Source organism: Trachurus japonicus, chromosome 21 (assembly GCF_045865225.1).
Source record: "Trachurus japonicus isolate A0001 chromosome 21, Traja_1.0".
NCBI classification, from domain to species: domain Eukaryota; kingdom Metazoa; phylum Chordata; class Actinopteri; order Carangiformes; family Carangidae; genus Trachurus; species Trachurus japonicus.
In genome coordinates, this window is record NC_140927.1 from 33,179,682 (window position 1) to 33,195,060 (window position 15,379).

At 42.9% G+C, this 15,379-nt stretch overlaps 2 protein-coding genes across 2 annotated transcripts in view; both read left to right on the forward strand.

The window, feature by feature from the left end:
- Positions 1-15,379, forward strand: part of LOC146965596 (protein NLRC3-like) — a 104,810-nt gene that overhangs the window by 48,222 nt on the left and 41,209 nt on the right. The window contains exons 8-9 of the mRNA XM_085765063.1: positions 13,359-13,532; positions 14,359-14,532. Coding sequence (XP_085621189.1) covers positions 13,359-13,532; positions 14,359-14,532 — 348 coding nt within the window. The remainder of the gene's footprint in view (positions 1-13,358; positions 13,533-14,358; positions 14,533-15,379) is intronic.
- On the forward strand, positions 728-11,226 carry LOC146965599 (uncharacterized). The gene is made up of 5 exons (XM_085766244.1): positions 728-1,126; positions 1,257-1,370; positions 10,422-10,535; positions 10,721-10,799; positions 10,960-11,226. Exons 1-5 carry the CDS (start codon positions 1,041-1,043, stop codon positions 11,224-11,226), a joined length of 660 nt encoding a protein of 219 aa, XP_085622370.1. The 5' UTR covers positions 728-1,040.

Sequence of the window (15,379 nt, forward strand, 5' to 3'; positions counted from 1 at the left end):
ACATTTCTCCAGTAAAAGTACGTAGGTTTTATGTAACTTTCAGGCCCTTCACTTTGCTCGAGAACCGTGCCTACCGTATTTACTGTAGCGCGTGCCCAACGAAAATCAAACAGCGGCTCACTTTACCACGGTGTATTAATGGTTAAAATAAATTTGAAGCAATTTGGTTGAATTATGGGTGTTTTATTTTAGTTATAGTGTGTTGTGTGCAGATGTGTGCATTGCATTTTTGGCCTATTTTGCCTGTTTTGACATCAGTCTGGTGAGGGCAGAATGCAGAATAACCCTTTGGAGTGATGGGCCAGGATCTGGGCGAGGGGCAACTGGGTGAGGGGCAACTGCCACAGAAAGAGAGACTGTTTCTGAATGAAGATTGATTCTGAAAAGTTAGTTTAGAAAGATTGGATGTATGCTGTTAAATGTTTTGGAAATGAATGTTGATTTGTTTTATAACACAAATATGTGTGATAATGTTATGTTTTGTGCTTTTTAACCTTAACCCACATCACCCAGTTGGGGTCATTTTGATGTTACTATTTGCTGCCATAAAAAAAAGAGGGTTAAAAAAAACTCCTGATGGAAGTTGCTGTGATAGTGGAGCTGTGAGGTGAAATAAGTCGAGGCCCAGTTGTTGTGTGTGTAGCTTGTTTGATCCAGTGGTTTTCTACAGGGACGCTGTCCACACAGAGACTGTGTCACATCAACTCAGTGGATCTCAGTCCTTGTGTGTGTCAGTGGATGGAAACAGTGGTCCATGGATCATGTTGCTGGGCTGCTCTTCACTTCACTGCAGCTTCATGATGCCATCTAGTGGACTGATAGTAGAAGTAGAGCAGCTGATGGCAGCTTCCTCTTCCTCACTGCTGTGTGACTGCATTCAGCTGACACTGATATGAAGCAGAGAAGAAGAGCCAATCAGTGGAGGAGCAGCTGGAGACATGATGGACATGTGAGCTGCTGTGCAGATGAATGATGTGTGTTTCCTCTGCAGGTGAAGCTACAAAGTGTGTGTGAGCTGATGTGGATGTGAACTCAGCAGCATGGATCAGTGTAAGGACAGAGAGGAGGGAGCCCCTCCCCCTAAGAAACTGTGTGGGGGACGTAAACGCAGGACCACAGGTCAAAGGTCAGAGTTTAAAATAGTCAGAAAGACTTTTCTCTCCAAAAGTCAGTTGTTGTGTTTATTAAAAGATTGAAGATATTTCTCATCATTTTTTCTCCAACATGCACATTTATCAGTTGTGTTGTTGTTTCAGGATCCAGCAGCAGAGACCAGACTCTCCTGAACCCAGCTGTCTGTCTTTAAAGAGCAACGACTCAAAGGACTTTCTCGTTAACTTTAAAGGAGGACGTGGATCAGCTGATCAGATGTAAGAGACAAAACTACATTTCAAAGGTTTTGAGTTTCTGTTGAACGTTCTTCCTGTGGAGTCACATTTCAATGATTCTCCATAAAAACTGAGTTATAACTCAGACACACGTTCAGTGAATGACTGACAGCATCCCATGCATCTTTTTTTAGGGTCCGGGCAGCTAAGCTGCCGGGACACTATTGTATTCCTAGGAATTCTTCTTCTTCTTCTTCTTCTTCTTCTTCTTCTTCTTTCTTTCTTTCTTCTTCTTCCAAGGAAGTCATACTTCCCATGGGTGAAAACTCACCAAACTTCACAGAAACATCCAACCCCATGCCAGATTCACTCAACTCCAAGGACATGTGCCCCCCCCTCCTAGGGGGGGGCACAATAAGCGTCTAAATTTAAAAACTTTAAAAATTCCTACCAAACCAACGGTAGATGCTACAGTGTTGAAACTTCACCCCAATGTAGCCTCAATACTGCTGAAACTTTTGTCCACTTAAACTTATTACAAATTATGAAGTCCATCACTCTGTTTTTTTCAATAACTGTAAAACTTTTAAAATGTATCTCCTCCCACAATTTTTGCTCAATTGTCACCAAACTTGCTACAGAGCATCTCCAGACTGTCCTCCACAAAACTTGTTTCTCGGATTTTTGATTAAGCAAAAATTGAGCCTACAGTGCATGAAAACGTTTGACTGTAAACAGTACTGTAAACATATACCATCAAATTCTTGCTAAATACATTTTCAAACTTCCTGAAAAAAAATGAGAATATTCTGGAGTCATGGTTGATGAAGTTTAGCAAATATCAGAATTTTAATTCAAAAACTGAATTTTTGAGAACATTTTGAATTCTGCTCTCATGGAAACAACTGCAGTCAATGTGAGAGTGGAATTTATAAACATCAGATTTTCTCTTATGAAGCAAAACACGTATCATTAAAAACAAATCACCAACATTTCCATGCTGTCAAGATGCAATTTATGTATTATCAGATTTTTGTTTAGATGACTGAATTATTGACATTTTGACCATTTCATCACAACAGCTGCCCGGGCACTGGCTCACCTGAGTGGATAAATGAAGCTACACAGCAGGTCTCACTACAAGCTAATTAGCTCAGCGAGTTAGGAGCTGGTTCTTGGTGTCAGAGATTGTGAGTTCGAGACCCAACAAGGATGATGATGACAGATCAAGATGTCACATGTCCTCAAGCTGTTTTGCTGTCTAAATGCAATTTATGTATTAACAGATTTTTGTTTAGATACTTTTTGAAATCTGCCTTGACAACAGCTGCCCGGGCACTGACTCACCTGAGTGGATAAATGAAGCTACACAGCAGGTCTCACTAACAGCCAATTAGCTCAGCGAGTTAAGAGCTGATTCTTGGTGTCAGAGATTGTGAGTTCGAGACCCAGCAAGGGAGATGATGACGATGATGATCCAAATAGCTTGGACTGGACCATGTGCGAAAGCTCTTAACATCTTAGACTCATAGTAGATGTTTGACAAATACATATCATTATTTTACCTCAAAAACGGATTTTTCTTTTTACTGTGGTTTCAAATCTGCCTACACGACAGTGAATGGCTTACTCAATTTGTGAAGCCACTGTTGAATGCCACTTGTCAAGTAGCTCAGTGCGATAGACAACAGTCTTTGGTTCCCGAGGTTGTGGGTTCAATCCTCAACTAATGCAAATTGAACATTATAAGGTCAACTGTCCTGTCTTCCTATTCTCCTGTTTGTTGCTCAGAATTGCCTAAATTTGCCCAAAAGTAGCCCGGACCCGACCCATCGCTGCGCAGCAGCTATAATTAGGGTCCGGGCAGCGCAGCTGCCGGGACACTATTGTATTCCTAGGAATTCTTCTTCTTCTTCTTCTTCTTCTTCTTCTTCTTCTTTCTTTCTTTCTTCTTCTTCCAAGGAAGTCATACTTCCCATGGGCGAAAACTCACCAAACTTTGCACAAAGGTTCAGTCCCATGCCAGATTCACTCAACTCCAAGGACATGTGCCCCCCCCTCCCAGGGGGGGCACAATAAGCGTTTAAATTTAAAAACTTTAAAAATTCCTACCAAACCAACGGTAGATACTACAGTGTTGAAACTTCACCACAATGTCGCCTCAATACTGCTGAAACTTTTGTCAACTTAAACTTATTACAAATTATGAAGTCCATCACTCTGTTTTTTTCAATAACTGTAAAACTTTTAAAATGTATCTCCTCCCACAATTTTTGCTCAATTGACACCAAACTTGCTACAGAGCATCTCCAGACTGTCCTCCACAAAACTTGTTTCTCGGATTTTTGATTAAGCAAAAATTGAGCCTACAGTGCATGAAAACGTTTGACTGTAAACAGTACTATAAACATATACCATCAAATTCTTGCTAAATACATTTTCAAACTTCCTGAAAAAAAATGAGAATATTCTGGAGTCATGGTTGATGAAGTTTGGCAAATATCAGAATTTTAATTCAAAAACTGAATTTTCTAGAACATTTTGAATTCTGCTCTCATGGGAACAACTGCAGTCAATGTGAGACTGGAATTTATAAACATCATATTTTCTCTTATGAAGCAAAACACTTATCATTAAAAACAAATCACCAACATTTCCATGCTGTCAAGATGCAATTTATGTATTATCAGATTTTTGTTTAGATGACTGAATTATTGACATTTTGACCATTTCATCACAACAGCTGCCCGGGCACTGGCTCACCTGAGTGGATAAATGAAGCTACACAGCAGGTCTCACTACAAGCTAATTAGCTCAGCGAGTTAGGAGCTGGTTCTTGGTGTCAGAGATTGTGAGTTCGAGACCCAGCGAGGGTGAAGATGATGATGATGACAGTTCGAAATGGCAGATGTCCTCAAGCTATTTTGCTGTCTAAATGCAATTTATGTATTAACAGATTTTTGTTTAGATAACAGAAATCTGCGTTCACAACTGCTGCCCGGACACTGACTCCCTGAGTCTATTTGAGAAGACACACACCATGTCTCACTTCCAGATAATTAGCTCACTGACTTAAGCGCTGGTTCTTGGTGTCAGAGGTTGTGAGTTCAAGACCCAGCCAGGGTGATGATGACAGATCAAAATGTCAAATGTTCTCAACACGAAACACAAGACAATTGTCCTAATGGTGGCATCACAGCAAGCTTCTAAATTTAAAAATCCAAATAGCTTGGACTGGACCATGTGCGAAGGCTCCTAATATCTTAGACTCATAGTAGATGTTTGACAAATACATATCATTATTTTACCTCAAAAACGGATTTTTCTTTTTCTGCCTACACGACAGTGAATGGCTTACTCAATTTGTGAAGCCACTGTTGAATGCAATTTGTCAATTAGCTCAGTGCGATAGACAACGGTCTTTGGTTCCCGAGGTTGTGGGTTCAATCCTCAACTGATGCAAATTGGACATTATAAGGACAACTGTCCTGTCTTCCTATTCTCCTGTTTGTTGCTCAGAATTGCCTAAATTTGCCCAAAAGTAGCCCAGACCCGACCCATCGCTGCGCAGCAGCTATAATCTTCTTCTTCTTTCTTTCTTTCTTCTTCCAAGGAAGTCATACTTCCCATGGGCGAAAACTCACCAAACTTTGCACAAAGGTTCAGTCCCATGCCAGATTCACTCAACTCCAAGGACATGTGCCCCCCCCTCCTAAGGGGGGCACAATAAGCGTTTAAATTTAAAAACTTTAAAAATTCCTACCAAACCAACGGTAGATGCTACAGTGTTGAAACTTCACCACAATGTTGCCTCAATACTGCTGAAACTTTTGTCCACTTAAACTTATTACAAATTATGAAGTCCATCACTCTGTTTTTTTCAATAACTGTAAAACTTTTCAAATGTATCTCCTCCCACAATTTTTGCTCAATTGACACCAAACTTGCTAGAGAGCATCTCCAGACTGTCCTCCACAAAACTTGTTTCTCGGATTTTTGATTAAGCAAAAATTGAGCCTACAGTGCATGAAAATATTTGACTGTAAACGGTACTGTAAACATATACCATCAAATTCTTGCTAAATACATTTTCAAACTTCCTGAAAAAAAATGAGAATATTCTGGAGTCATGGTTGATGAAGTTTAGCAAATATCAGAATTTTATCCCAAAAACTGAATTTTTGAGAACATTTTGAATTCTGCTCTCATGGGAACAACTGCAGTCAATGTGAGTGTGGAATTTTCAAACATCAGATTTTCTCTTATGAAGCAAAACACTTATCATTAAAAACAAATCACCAACATTTCCATGCTGTCAAGATGCAATTTATGTATTATCAGATTTTTGTTTAGATGACTGAATTTCTGACTTTTGACCATTTCATCACAACAGCTGCCCGGGCACTGACTCACCTGAGTGGATAAATGAAGCTACACAGCAGGTCTCACTACCAGCTAATTAGCTCAGCGAGTTAGGAGCTGATTCTTGGTGTCAGAGGCTGTGGGTTCGAGACCCAGCAAGGGTGATGATAACGATGACAGATCAAAATGTCACATGTCCTCAAACTGTTTTGCTGTCTAGATGCAATTTATGTATTAACAGATTTTTGTTTAGATAACAGAATTTCTGACTTTTTGACCATTTTTGAAATCTGCGTTCACAACAGCTGCCCGGGCGAATCACTCACTCAGCTTGATTTCACTATTTGAATTTGTTTCCAGATATTGAGTTACTGGTAATTGTGACTTTGCTGTTGTAAATATTGCTGTTGTTCTGAAACATGCACAGTAGCAGTCACAGTAGTCATTTCTTGGTTTTGTGTGTGTAGCCTGTAGGCTTAGCCTACTTCTATTTTGCACTTGCACTCACATGATTTTTTGAAGGCGTGCAGGCTTTCTCTACCGACTAAATAGTAACTGTAATTTATTTTTATTTATTTATTTTGATATTAAGGCCTGAAAAAATTGTACATAGCCTACTGCCCTTTTCTGATGTTGAGCCCCTGCCCTTCTATAGTCATGTGCACATCCCTGGTGAAGACGTACAGAGACCTGCCACAGTGTCACGGTGCATTAATATAAACTTCAACCTCAGAGCTGTCTGTCCTCAGACTGTCCTGACTGTCCCTGAACACCACACAGAGACAACATGGAGCTGTGTGACAGGTTGAGTTTTATTTACATCAGGCTGATTATCATGATAATTAATACATAGTTAGTAACAAGCCTATAAGTTCAACAAATCAGTATGCTACTGTGATTTAACTAGCCTAGTTAAATAAAAAGATGTAGTTCACATTTATTCAAGCATTATTTAATACCATAATATAATATATTATGGTATTAAATAATGTTATTCTATTCTATATATTCTATATTCTGGGTCACATTAGAAGTCATCACATTTCAGGCCAAAGGTGAAGTGTTGGTGTTTTTACTGTTCTCCAATGTAAAAATGGGTCACGTTTGACCCTTAACATTATTCAAGGCTTAAAGCCATCTGCCTGTTGGTTGCCAGTGAATTAAATAAATAATGTGTTGCATAAACATTTTTAATTTCACTCACCAATTTCTTTTTGTGCCCCCAAATAGTTCACTTTAGGCGTGCTCCTTGGGAAAAATGTTATGGTAGAGCCCTCGCTACCGCAAATGCTCAATAAAATGCTCCTGCGACACTTCATTGTGCTTTATTGAATGTATTTTCAACTACAAACAAGCCTAACACGCAACTTATATATTGCAATCAATTTCTAATTTTGTGACTCTGCATTTCTTTTGTACGTTTTTTATTTGTCATGATAGGTCTTAAATTTCATCCATAACCATAACGGTCTTAAAAAGTCTTAAATTTGAGCTGGTGAAACCTGCAGAGACTCTGAATAGATGTCAGATACTTGATCCAACAAGTCAAATTACAAACATTTCCATAACACAATGCACTAAAAATCATTCATCAGTATCTCAGTCCCTTATAAATAAGTGCAGTTGCTCATTTAATTTAATTAATCTCTCAGCAATTTATTGATCCGTTCTTCCATTCTTGGTCCCCGTCAGCGAATCGGAGGAGTCGGACTGCTCCAGCCCCAGCCCCATCATCTTCCTGGACGAGGTGGGCTACCAGAAGAGCCTGCTGGCCAAGCTGGACATCCCCCAGGTGCCGGGGGGGCCGAGGGAGCGGGTGGAGGACTCTGACTCCGAGGTCAGCGAGTTCTTCGACAGCTTCGACCAGTTCGACGACGACCTGGAGGAGGAGCTGAGCTCGGAGATGAGCTGCACCCTGGCGCTGCCTCTGGACGCCATCAGCGCCGCCACCACCACCACCACCACGGCCGCCACGCAGAAGAAGGACTCGGGGTCCAAATACGTGTCCAGGTATATTGAAGCGGTATTTTATTTGCATCATTCGCTCAGCTGGCAGGAAAATGTGGCTTAGCCCAGTCACATCACTTCAGCTATTTTCAGATTAGGGACTTTGCCCGAAAGAGTTACCATCCTTTCCCTGAGCTGCCTCCAGAGACACATTTCTTGCCGTTTTTTACAATCTGGACCTTATTTCTAGCATAAAATCCGATCATTTCCTCCCCCAGATAACTTTGGTGTCATTACAAGTCGTTGTGATGAAATGAGCTCCAGCCGAGAGGCGCGTATATCCGTATAATGGAGTCTACAGGGCAGCAGAATGCAGCCTCTAAATAACACATTATCTGCAGAGAAACTCCTTCATTTCACCAATATTTAGTTCTGATAGGCTAGTGCTATTCCCCTCTGAGTCCGGGGTTAGCTGTTATCAACATCCGGGGTCTGTAGGTTGACCTACTGACCTCTGACCTGGATGATGTCATCTCTGAGCGCCGCGCGGCTCATTCTGATAATAATCATTCTGCTTCGGCATTCGGGTCCATTTTTATCTCAACTAGCCGGAGCTTTAGTGAGTCCAGGTTGAGGAGAGGAAGCCTGTGGAAGCTGAACTTCATCCAGCTGCTCATTTTGTTCTGACAAGTCAGAAACACACAGAAACGAACCGTAGCATTAGAGGTAGCAACAAGATGACATCATCCAGGTCAGAGGTCAGTAGGTCAACCTACAGACCCCGATGTTGATAACAGCTAACCCCAGACTCAGAGGGGAATAGCACTAGCCTATCAGAACTAAATATTGGTGAAATGAAGGAGTTTCTCTGCAGATAATGTGTTATTTAGAGGAAATATGTGTGATAATGTTATGTTTTGTGCTTTTTAACCTTAACCCACATCACCCAGTTGGGGTCATTTTGATGTTACTATTTGCTGCCATAAAAAAAACTGCTGATGGAAGTTGCTGTGATAGTGGAGCTGTGAGGTGAAATAAGTCGAGGCCCAGTTGTTGTGTGTGTAGCTTGTTTGATCCAGTGGTTTTCTACAGGGACGCTGTCCACACAGAGACTGTGTCACATCAACTCAGTGGATCTTTATAGAATTTTATCTCAAAAACTGAATTTTTGAGAACATTTTGAATTCTGCTCTCATGGGAACAACTGCAGTCAATGTGAGTGTGGAATTTTCAAACATCAGATTTTCTCTTATGAAGCAAAACACTTATCATTAAAAACAAATCACCAACATTTCCATGCTGTCAAGATGCAATTTATGTATTATCAGATTTTTGTTTAGATGACTGAATTTCTGACTTTTGACCATTTCATCACAACAGCTGCCCGGGCACTGACTCACCTGAGTGGATAAATGAAGCTACACAGCAGGTCTCACTACCAGCTAATTAGCTCAGCGAGTTAGGAGCTGATTCTTGGTGTCAGAGGCTGTGGGTTCGAGACCCAGCAAGGGTGATGATAACGATGACAGATCAAAATGTCACATGTCCTCAAACTGTTTTGCTGTCTAGATGCAATTTATGTATTAACAGATTTTTGTTTAGATAACAGAATTTCTGACTTTTTGACCATTTTTGAAATCTGCGTTCACAACAGCTGCCCGGGCACTGACTCACCTGAGTGGATAAATGAAGCTACACAGCAGGTCTCACTACCAGCTAATTAGCTCAGCGAGTTAGGAGCTGGTTCTTGGTGTCAGAGGTTGTGAGTTCGAGACCCAGCAAGGGTGATGATGATGATGATGACAGATCGATATGTCAGATGTCCTCAACATGAAATACAAGACAATTGTCCTAATTGTCGCGTCACAGAAAGCCTCTAAGTTTAAAAATCCAAATAGCTTGGACTGGACCATGTGCAAAGGCTCCTAACATCTTAGATTCATAGTAGATGTTTGACAAATACATATCATTATTTTACCTCAAAAACTGATTTTTCTTTTTACTGTGGTTTCAAATCTGCCTACACGACAGTGAATGGCTTACTCAATTTGTGAAGCCACTGTTGTATGCCACTTGTCAATTAGCTCAGTGCGATAGACAACAGTCTTTGGTTCCCGAGGTTGTGGGTTCAATCCTCAACTGATGCAAATTGAACATTATAAGGTCAACTGTCTTGTCTTCCTATTCTCCTGTTTGTTGCTCAGAATTGCCTAAATTTGCCCAAAAGTAGCCCGGACCCGACCCATCGCTGCGCAGCAGCTATAATTCTGTTATTACATCCACTGCTGACGCTACTAAATATAACAGCTGCTTTTTGTTCACTTCCTGCAGCAGTCGTCAACTCACCTTCTCTGGCATTCTTGATTTAAGAACACGTTCATGAATCTGACGTAGAGTTTGCATGTTCTCCCCGTGCATGTGTGGGTTCTCTCCAGCTTCCTCCCACAGACCAAAGACATGCAGGTTAACTGGTGACTCTAAATTGCCCATAGGTGTGAATGTGTGTGTGTATATGTTGGCCCTGTGATAGACTGGTGACCTGTCCAGGGTGAACCCCGCCTCCTGCCCAAAGTCAGCTGAGAAAGGCTCCAGCTCACCCTCCACCCTAGTGAGGATGAGCTGTATAGAAGATGAATGAACTTAAAGAGATATTGGTGAATGAGGCCCATTGTTACAAAATGTAGGAAAAGGAAGTCATTCACATTTGTAACCCTTAAAATAACTTTGATGAGAATTCTTTTGAAAACCTAAAACTGTCAAACATGAGTTGTGTTGTTGTTTCAGGATCCAGCAGCAGAGACCAGACTCTCCTGAACCCAGCTGTCTGTCTTTAAAGAGCAACTGGTCAAATGGACGGCTCATTAACTTTAAAGGAGGATGTGGATCAGCTGATCAGATGTAAGCTGTAACTGACAGTCAGACTCAGGTTATTGTAGAAAAGAACCAGTTTGTACGACGTGTTGTTGGACCAGGTCTGAAACCAAAGTGTCTCTGTCTGTTGTGAACGTCCTCAGGGGACATATAAAGTCCATCTTGTATTATCTCTCTGTCCTGATGTTGACTTGACACTGATTCCTCCACAGAGTGGACCAGGAGAGCTCAGAGGTTCCCAGTGGTCAGTCTGCCCAGCAGCATCAAACACACCTGGACTCCATATTTATGGTGAGGACATGTCCAACAGCTGCTGTTACATCTGTTGTGTTCACCATCATCTCCATGCTGCACTTTGACACCAGTGGATTGTCAGTCTGTCCAACATGGATCTGATGTTTGGCTCCATGGTTTTAGTTTGATGCTGTCACTCATAGAGTTTCTGTTCCAGCTGCTGGAGGAGAACATGGTCACTTTTGTCAAGAACGAGCTGAAGAAGATCCACAAGGCTCTGAGTCCAGATTACCCAGAATGCTCAGGGAGTCAGAGGGAGGATGAGGAGGTGTTGGACGGTGAGGATGAAGAGCAGAGGAGGAGCAGCAGAGAGGCATTAGTGAAGATCACAGTGAACTTCCTGAGGAGGATGAAGCAGGAGGAGCTGGCTGAGCGTCTGCAGAGCAGTAAGAGGATTTCTCTAAAGATTCAACATAATGAATAATAATAATAATAATAATGGATGACATTTATATAGCGCTTTTCTATTGTTACCCAATACCCAAAGCGTGTACAGCAACCATTATTCATTCATACCACAAATGAGACGTTCACTGACATCAACACATGGAGGAAACATGTTCATAGTTGTTATTTAGAGGAATTAAAATGTTATATTTTCTTATTGATCTTATATCTTGTGTTTTCATTCAGAATATTTTGCTCCTGTTTCAGTTTGTGGACGTAAACTCAAATCTGCCCTGAAGGAGAAGTTCCAGTGTGTGTTTGAGGGGATCTCTAAAGCAGGACACCAAACTCTTCTGAAGCAGATCTACACAGAGCTCTACATCACAGAGGGAGGGGCTGGAGGGGTCAATGATGAACATGAGGTCAGACAGATTGAAACAGCGTCCAGGAAACCAGACAGACCAGAAACAACCATCAGACAAGAAGACATCTTTAAAGCCCCACCAGGAAGAGACCGACCAATCAGAACAGTGATGACAAAGGGAGTGGCAGGCATTGGGAAAACAGTCTTAACACAGAAGTTCACTCTGGACTGGGCTGAAGACAAAACCAACCAGGACATACACTTCACATTTCCCTTCACCTTCAGAGAGCTGAATGTGCTGAAAGAGGAAAAGTTGAGCTTGGTGGAACTTGTTCATCACTTCTTCTCTGAAACCAAAGAAGCAGGAATCTGCAGGTTTGATCAGTTCCAGGTCGTCTTCATCTTTGACGGTCTGGACGAGTGTCGACTTCCTATGGACTTCCACAGCACTGAGATCCTGACTGATGTGACTGAGTCCACCTCAGTCAAAGTGCTGCTGATCAACCTCATCAGGGGGAACCTGCTTCCCTCTGCTCGCCTCTGGATAACCACACGACCTGCAGCAGCCAATCAGATCCCTCCTCAGTGTGTTGACATGGTGACAGAGGTCAGAGGGTTCACTGACCCACAGAAGGAGGAGTACTTCAGGAAGAGGTTCAGAGATGAGGAGCAGGCCAGAAAGATCATCTCCCACATCAAGACATCACGAAGCCTCCACATCATGTGCCACATCCCAGTCTTCTGCTGGATCACTGCTACAGTTCTGGAGGAGCTGTTGGAGACCAGAGAGGGAGGAGAGTTGCCCAAGACCCTGACTGAGATGTACATCCACTTCCTGGTGGTTTATCTAAAACTGAAAAAGGTCAAGTATGATGGAGGAGCTGAGATAGATCAACACTGGAGTTCAGAGAGCAGGAAGATGATTGAGTCTCTGGGAAAACTGGCTTTTGAGCAGCTGCAGAAAGGAAACCTGATCTTCTATGAATCAGACCTGACAGAGTGTGGCATCGATATCAGAGCAGCCTCAGTGTACTCAGGAGTGTTCACACAGATCTTTAAAGAGGAGAGCGGCCTGTACCAGGACAAGGTGTTCTGCTTCGTCCATCTGAGTGTTCAGGAGTTTCTGGCTGCTCTTCATGTCCATCTGACCTTCATCAACTCTGGACTCAACCTGATGTCACAACAACAAACAACCTCCAAGAAGACTGAAACAACAGAAGTCAAATCTGCAGCGATAAACTTCTACCAGAGCGCTGTGGACGAGGCCTTACAGAGTCCAAATGGACACCTGGACTTGTTCCTCCGCTTCCTCCTGGGTCTTTCACTGGAGACCAATCAGAATCTGCTACGAGGTCTGATGACACAGACAGGAAGTGACTCACGGGCCAAACAGGAAACAGTCCTGTACATCAAGAAGAAGATTGAAGAGACTCCCTCTGCAGAGAAAAGCATCAACCTGTTCCACTGTCTGAATGAACTGAATGATCGTTCTCTAGTGGAGGAGATCCAACTATACCTGAGATCAGGAAGTCTCTCCACAGATAAACTGTCTCCTGCTCAATGGTCGGCTCTGGGCTTCATCTTACTGTCATCAGAAAAAGATCTGGATGAGTTTGACCTGAAGAAATACTCTGCTTCAGAGGAGGTTCTTCTGAGGCTGCTGCCAGTGGTCAAAGCCTCTAACAAAGCTCTGTAAGTGTAGAGATAGTTGGATTTATTCATCATTATATAAAAACCCTTCTGTCTTTCAACAGAACAGATAATAAACTCCTTTATTCTTTAATTCCTCATGATCATCTCTTCAGACTGAGCGGCTGTAACCTCTCAGAGAGAAGCTGTGAAGCTCTGTCCTCAGTCCTCAGCTCCAAGTCCTCTAGTCTGAGACACCTGGACCTGAGTAACAACAACCTGCAGGACTCAGGAGTGAAGCTGCTGTCTGGTGGACTGGAGAGTCCACACTGTAGACTGGAGACTCTCAGGTGAGGATCCATCCAGCTGTTTATCTGATGCCACTTGAACACAGCAGCAGATGTTGACAGAGGGTTCCTGTTAGGGTTGTGCTGATTGGCGATCCAATCGTCTATCGGCGATGTTTTGTTTTCTTGCCGATTTTACACACACATACTCGCTACTTTTTCATTGATCTAATGCGGAATCTGTTTGTTTTGTTTTAATGAAGCCGCTTCTCTGGCTGCTTTAACAGATACTCTGTCAAATGACAGTGTTTCACCAATCAAATGCAGCCACTGGCGACGTCCAATCAGACGGAGCCAGGTAGTCATATGACCGCACACAAAATCTCTGTGGTAAACAGGGTGGCCACTCCGCCTCAAATTTGAGGAAACACGTTTAGCTGGTGTTGTGGCTGTGACTAGGCTGCCGACACCAGCCCTGTTACTGTATGTCACAGCCCGACGAGGTGTTCACTAATGCCACAAATAAATTACGTCCGCCATGAATAGATTTTTCGGCTTTCGGCAACGCAATAGCGTTCCGTTCATTGATCATAGCACTCTTTCTCCGTTATTAGCCCTCACACACACACACAGAGAGAGAGAGAAGCGCACATGCATGACAGCATGACAGCAGGGCACGATAAAAGCGATACTCATACCCCCCCCCCCCCCCCCCCCCCCCCGCCGGTCGAACGAACACGTGGAACGGCCGCCGCTGCTGCCAACCCCCCCCCCGGACACCGGCGTTAGATAGGCCTATCGGCGATCTCCAGGGAGGGCGATTGGGACGATCTGAGAATGTCAAAATCGCCCAACACTTGTTCCTGTGTGTTGTTGTGTGTGTGTTCAGTCTGTCAGGATGTCTGGTCACAGAGGAAGGCTGTGCTTCTCTGGCCTCAGCTCTAAGCTCCAACCCCTCCCATCTGAGAGAGCTGGACTTGAGCTACAACCATCCAGGAGCCTCAGGAGTGAAGCTGCTGTCTGCTGGACTGGAGGATCCAGACTGGAGACTGGACTCTCTCAGGTATGGAGAGGCTGCTGCAGCCACACACACTGTCTGATAGAGGAGGAGGTGCGGGAACATTTTCTATGGCCCCGTTCACACCTGGTCACACCCGGTATTAACATCTGTCTCAGGTGATCCATGCATTGATGACATCAGATCCCATCACTCAGACCATATCCAGAGGTGGTGTAGGCCACAGTGAAGCTCCGCCCACCCCACTGACGTCCTCAGGGTTTTTCACAGAATCTATGATATTTAGGGGTGTAACGATTCTTTATAACAAGTATTCGAATCACGATTCGTAGTTGCTGATTTGATTCAAGGACAATTTTGGTTCACTTAGAATGATCCTATCCGATCCGATTCAGTGACTTGAAATCGATTCAGTAACTTTTTAGCCAAAAATTCAATAGTGTGACTGTGAAATAAATACCTGTGTACTGGACAGTTTTCGAAGACAGTGAGAAGGGAGCAGTAGCTCAAAAGCTCCCAGGTGTGTCAAATATTCTGGTATTCACACAACATCAAAAAGCAATTATTAGGATAACACTATATGAAGTGGCACTACACTTATTTAGCATGTCATCAATAAGATACCATTAGTGCAGATTTTTTAAAACCACCTGCAAAATGTTCACATAATACAGTTGTCAGCATCTGTACAACTGAGAGACTGTGTGAGTCTCACACACAAACACACACACACACACACAGACAGACACACACGCACATAGAGCAAGGGAGAGAGAGAGCGTCAGCTGTCACTGTCAGCGTCAGCATGGTCCAGGTAAATAAAACAAAATTCATCAGTCCAGTCACTTTGCCACCTTTTGGTGCGCTCCCTGTTATGAATTATCTGACTTAC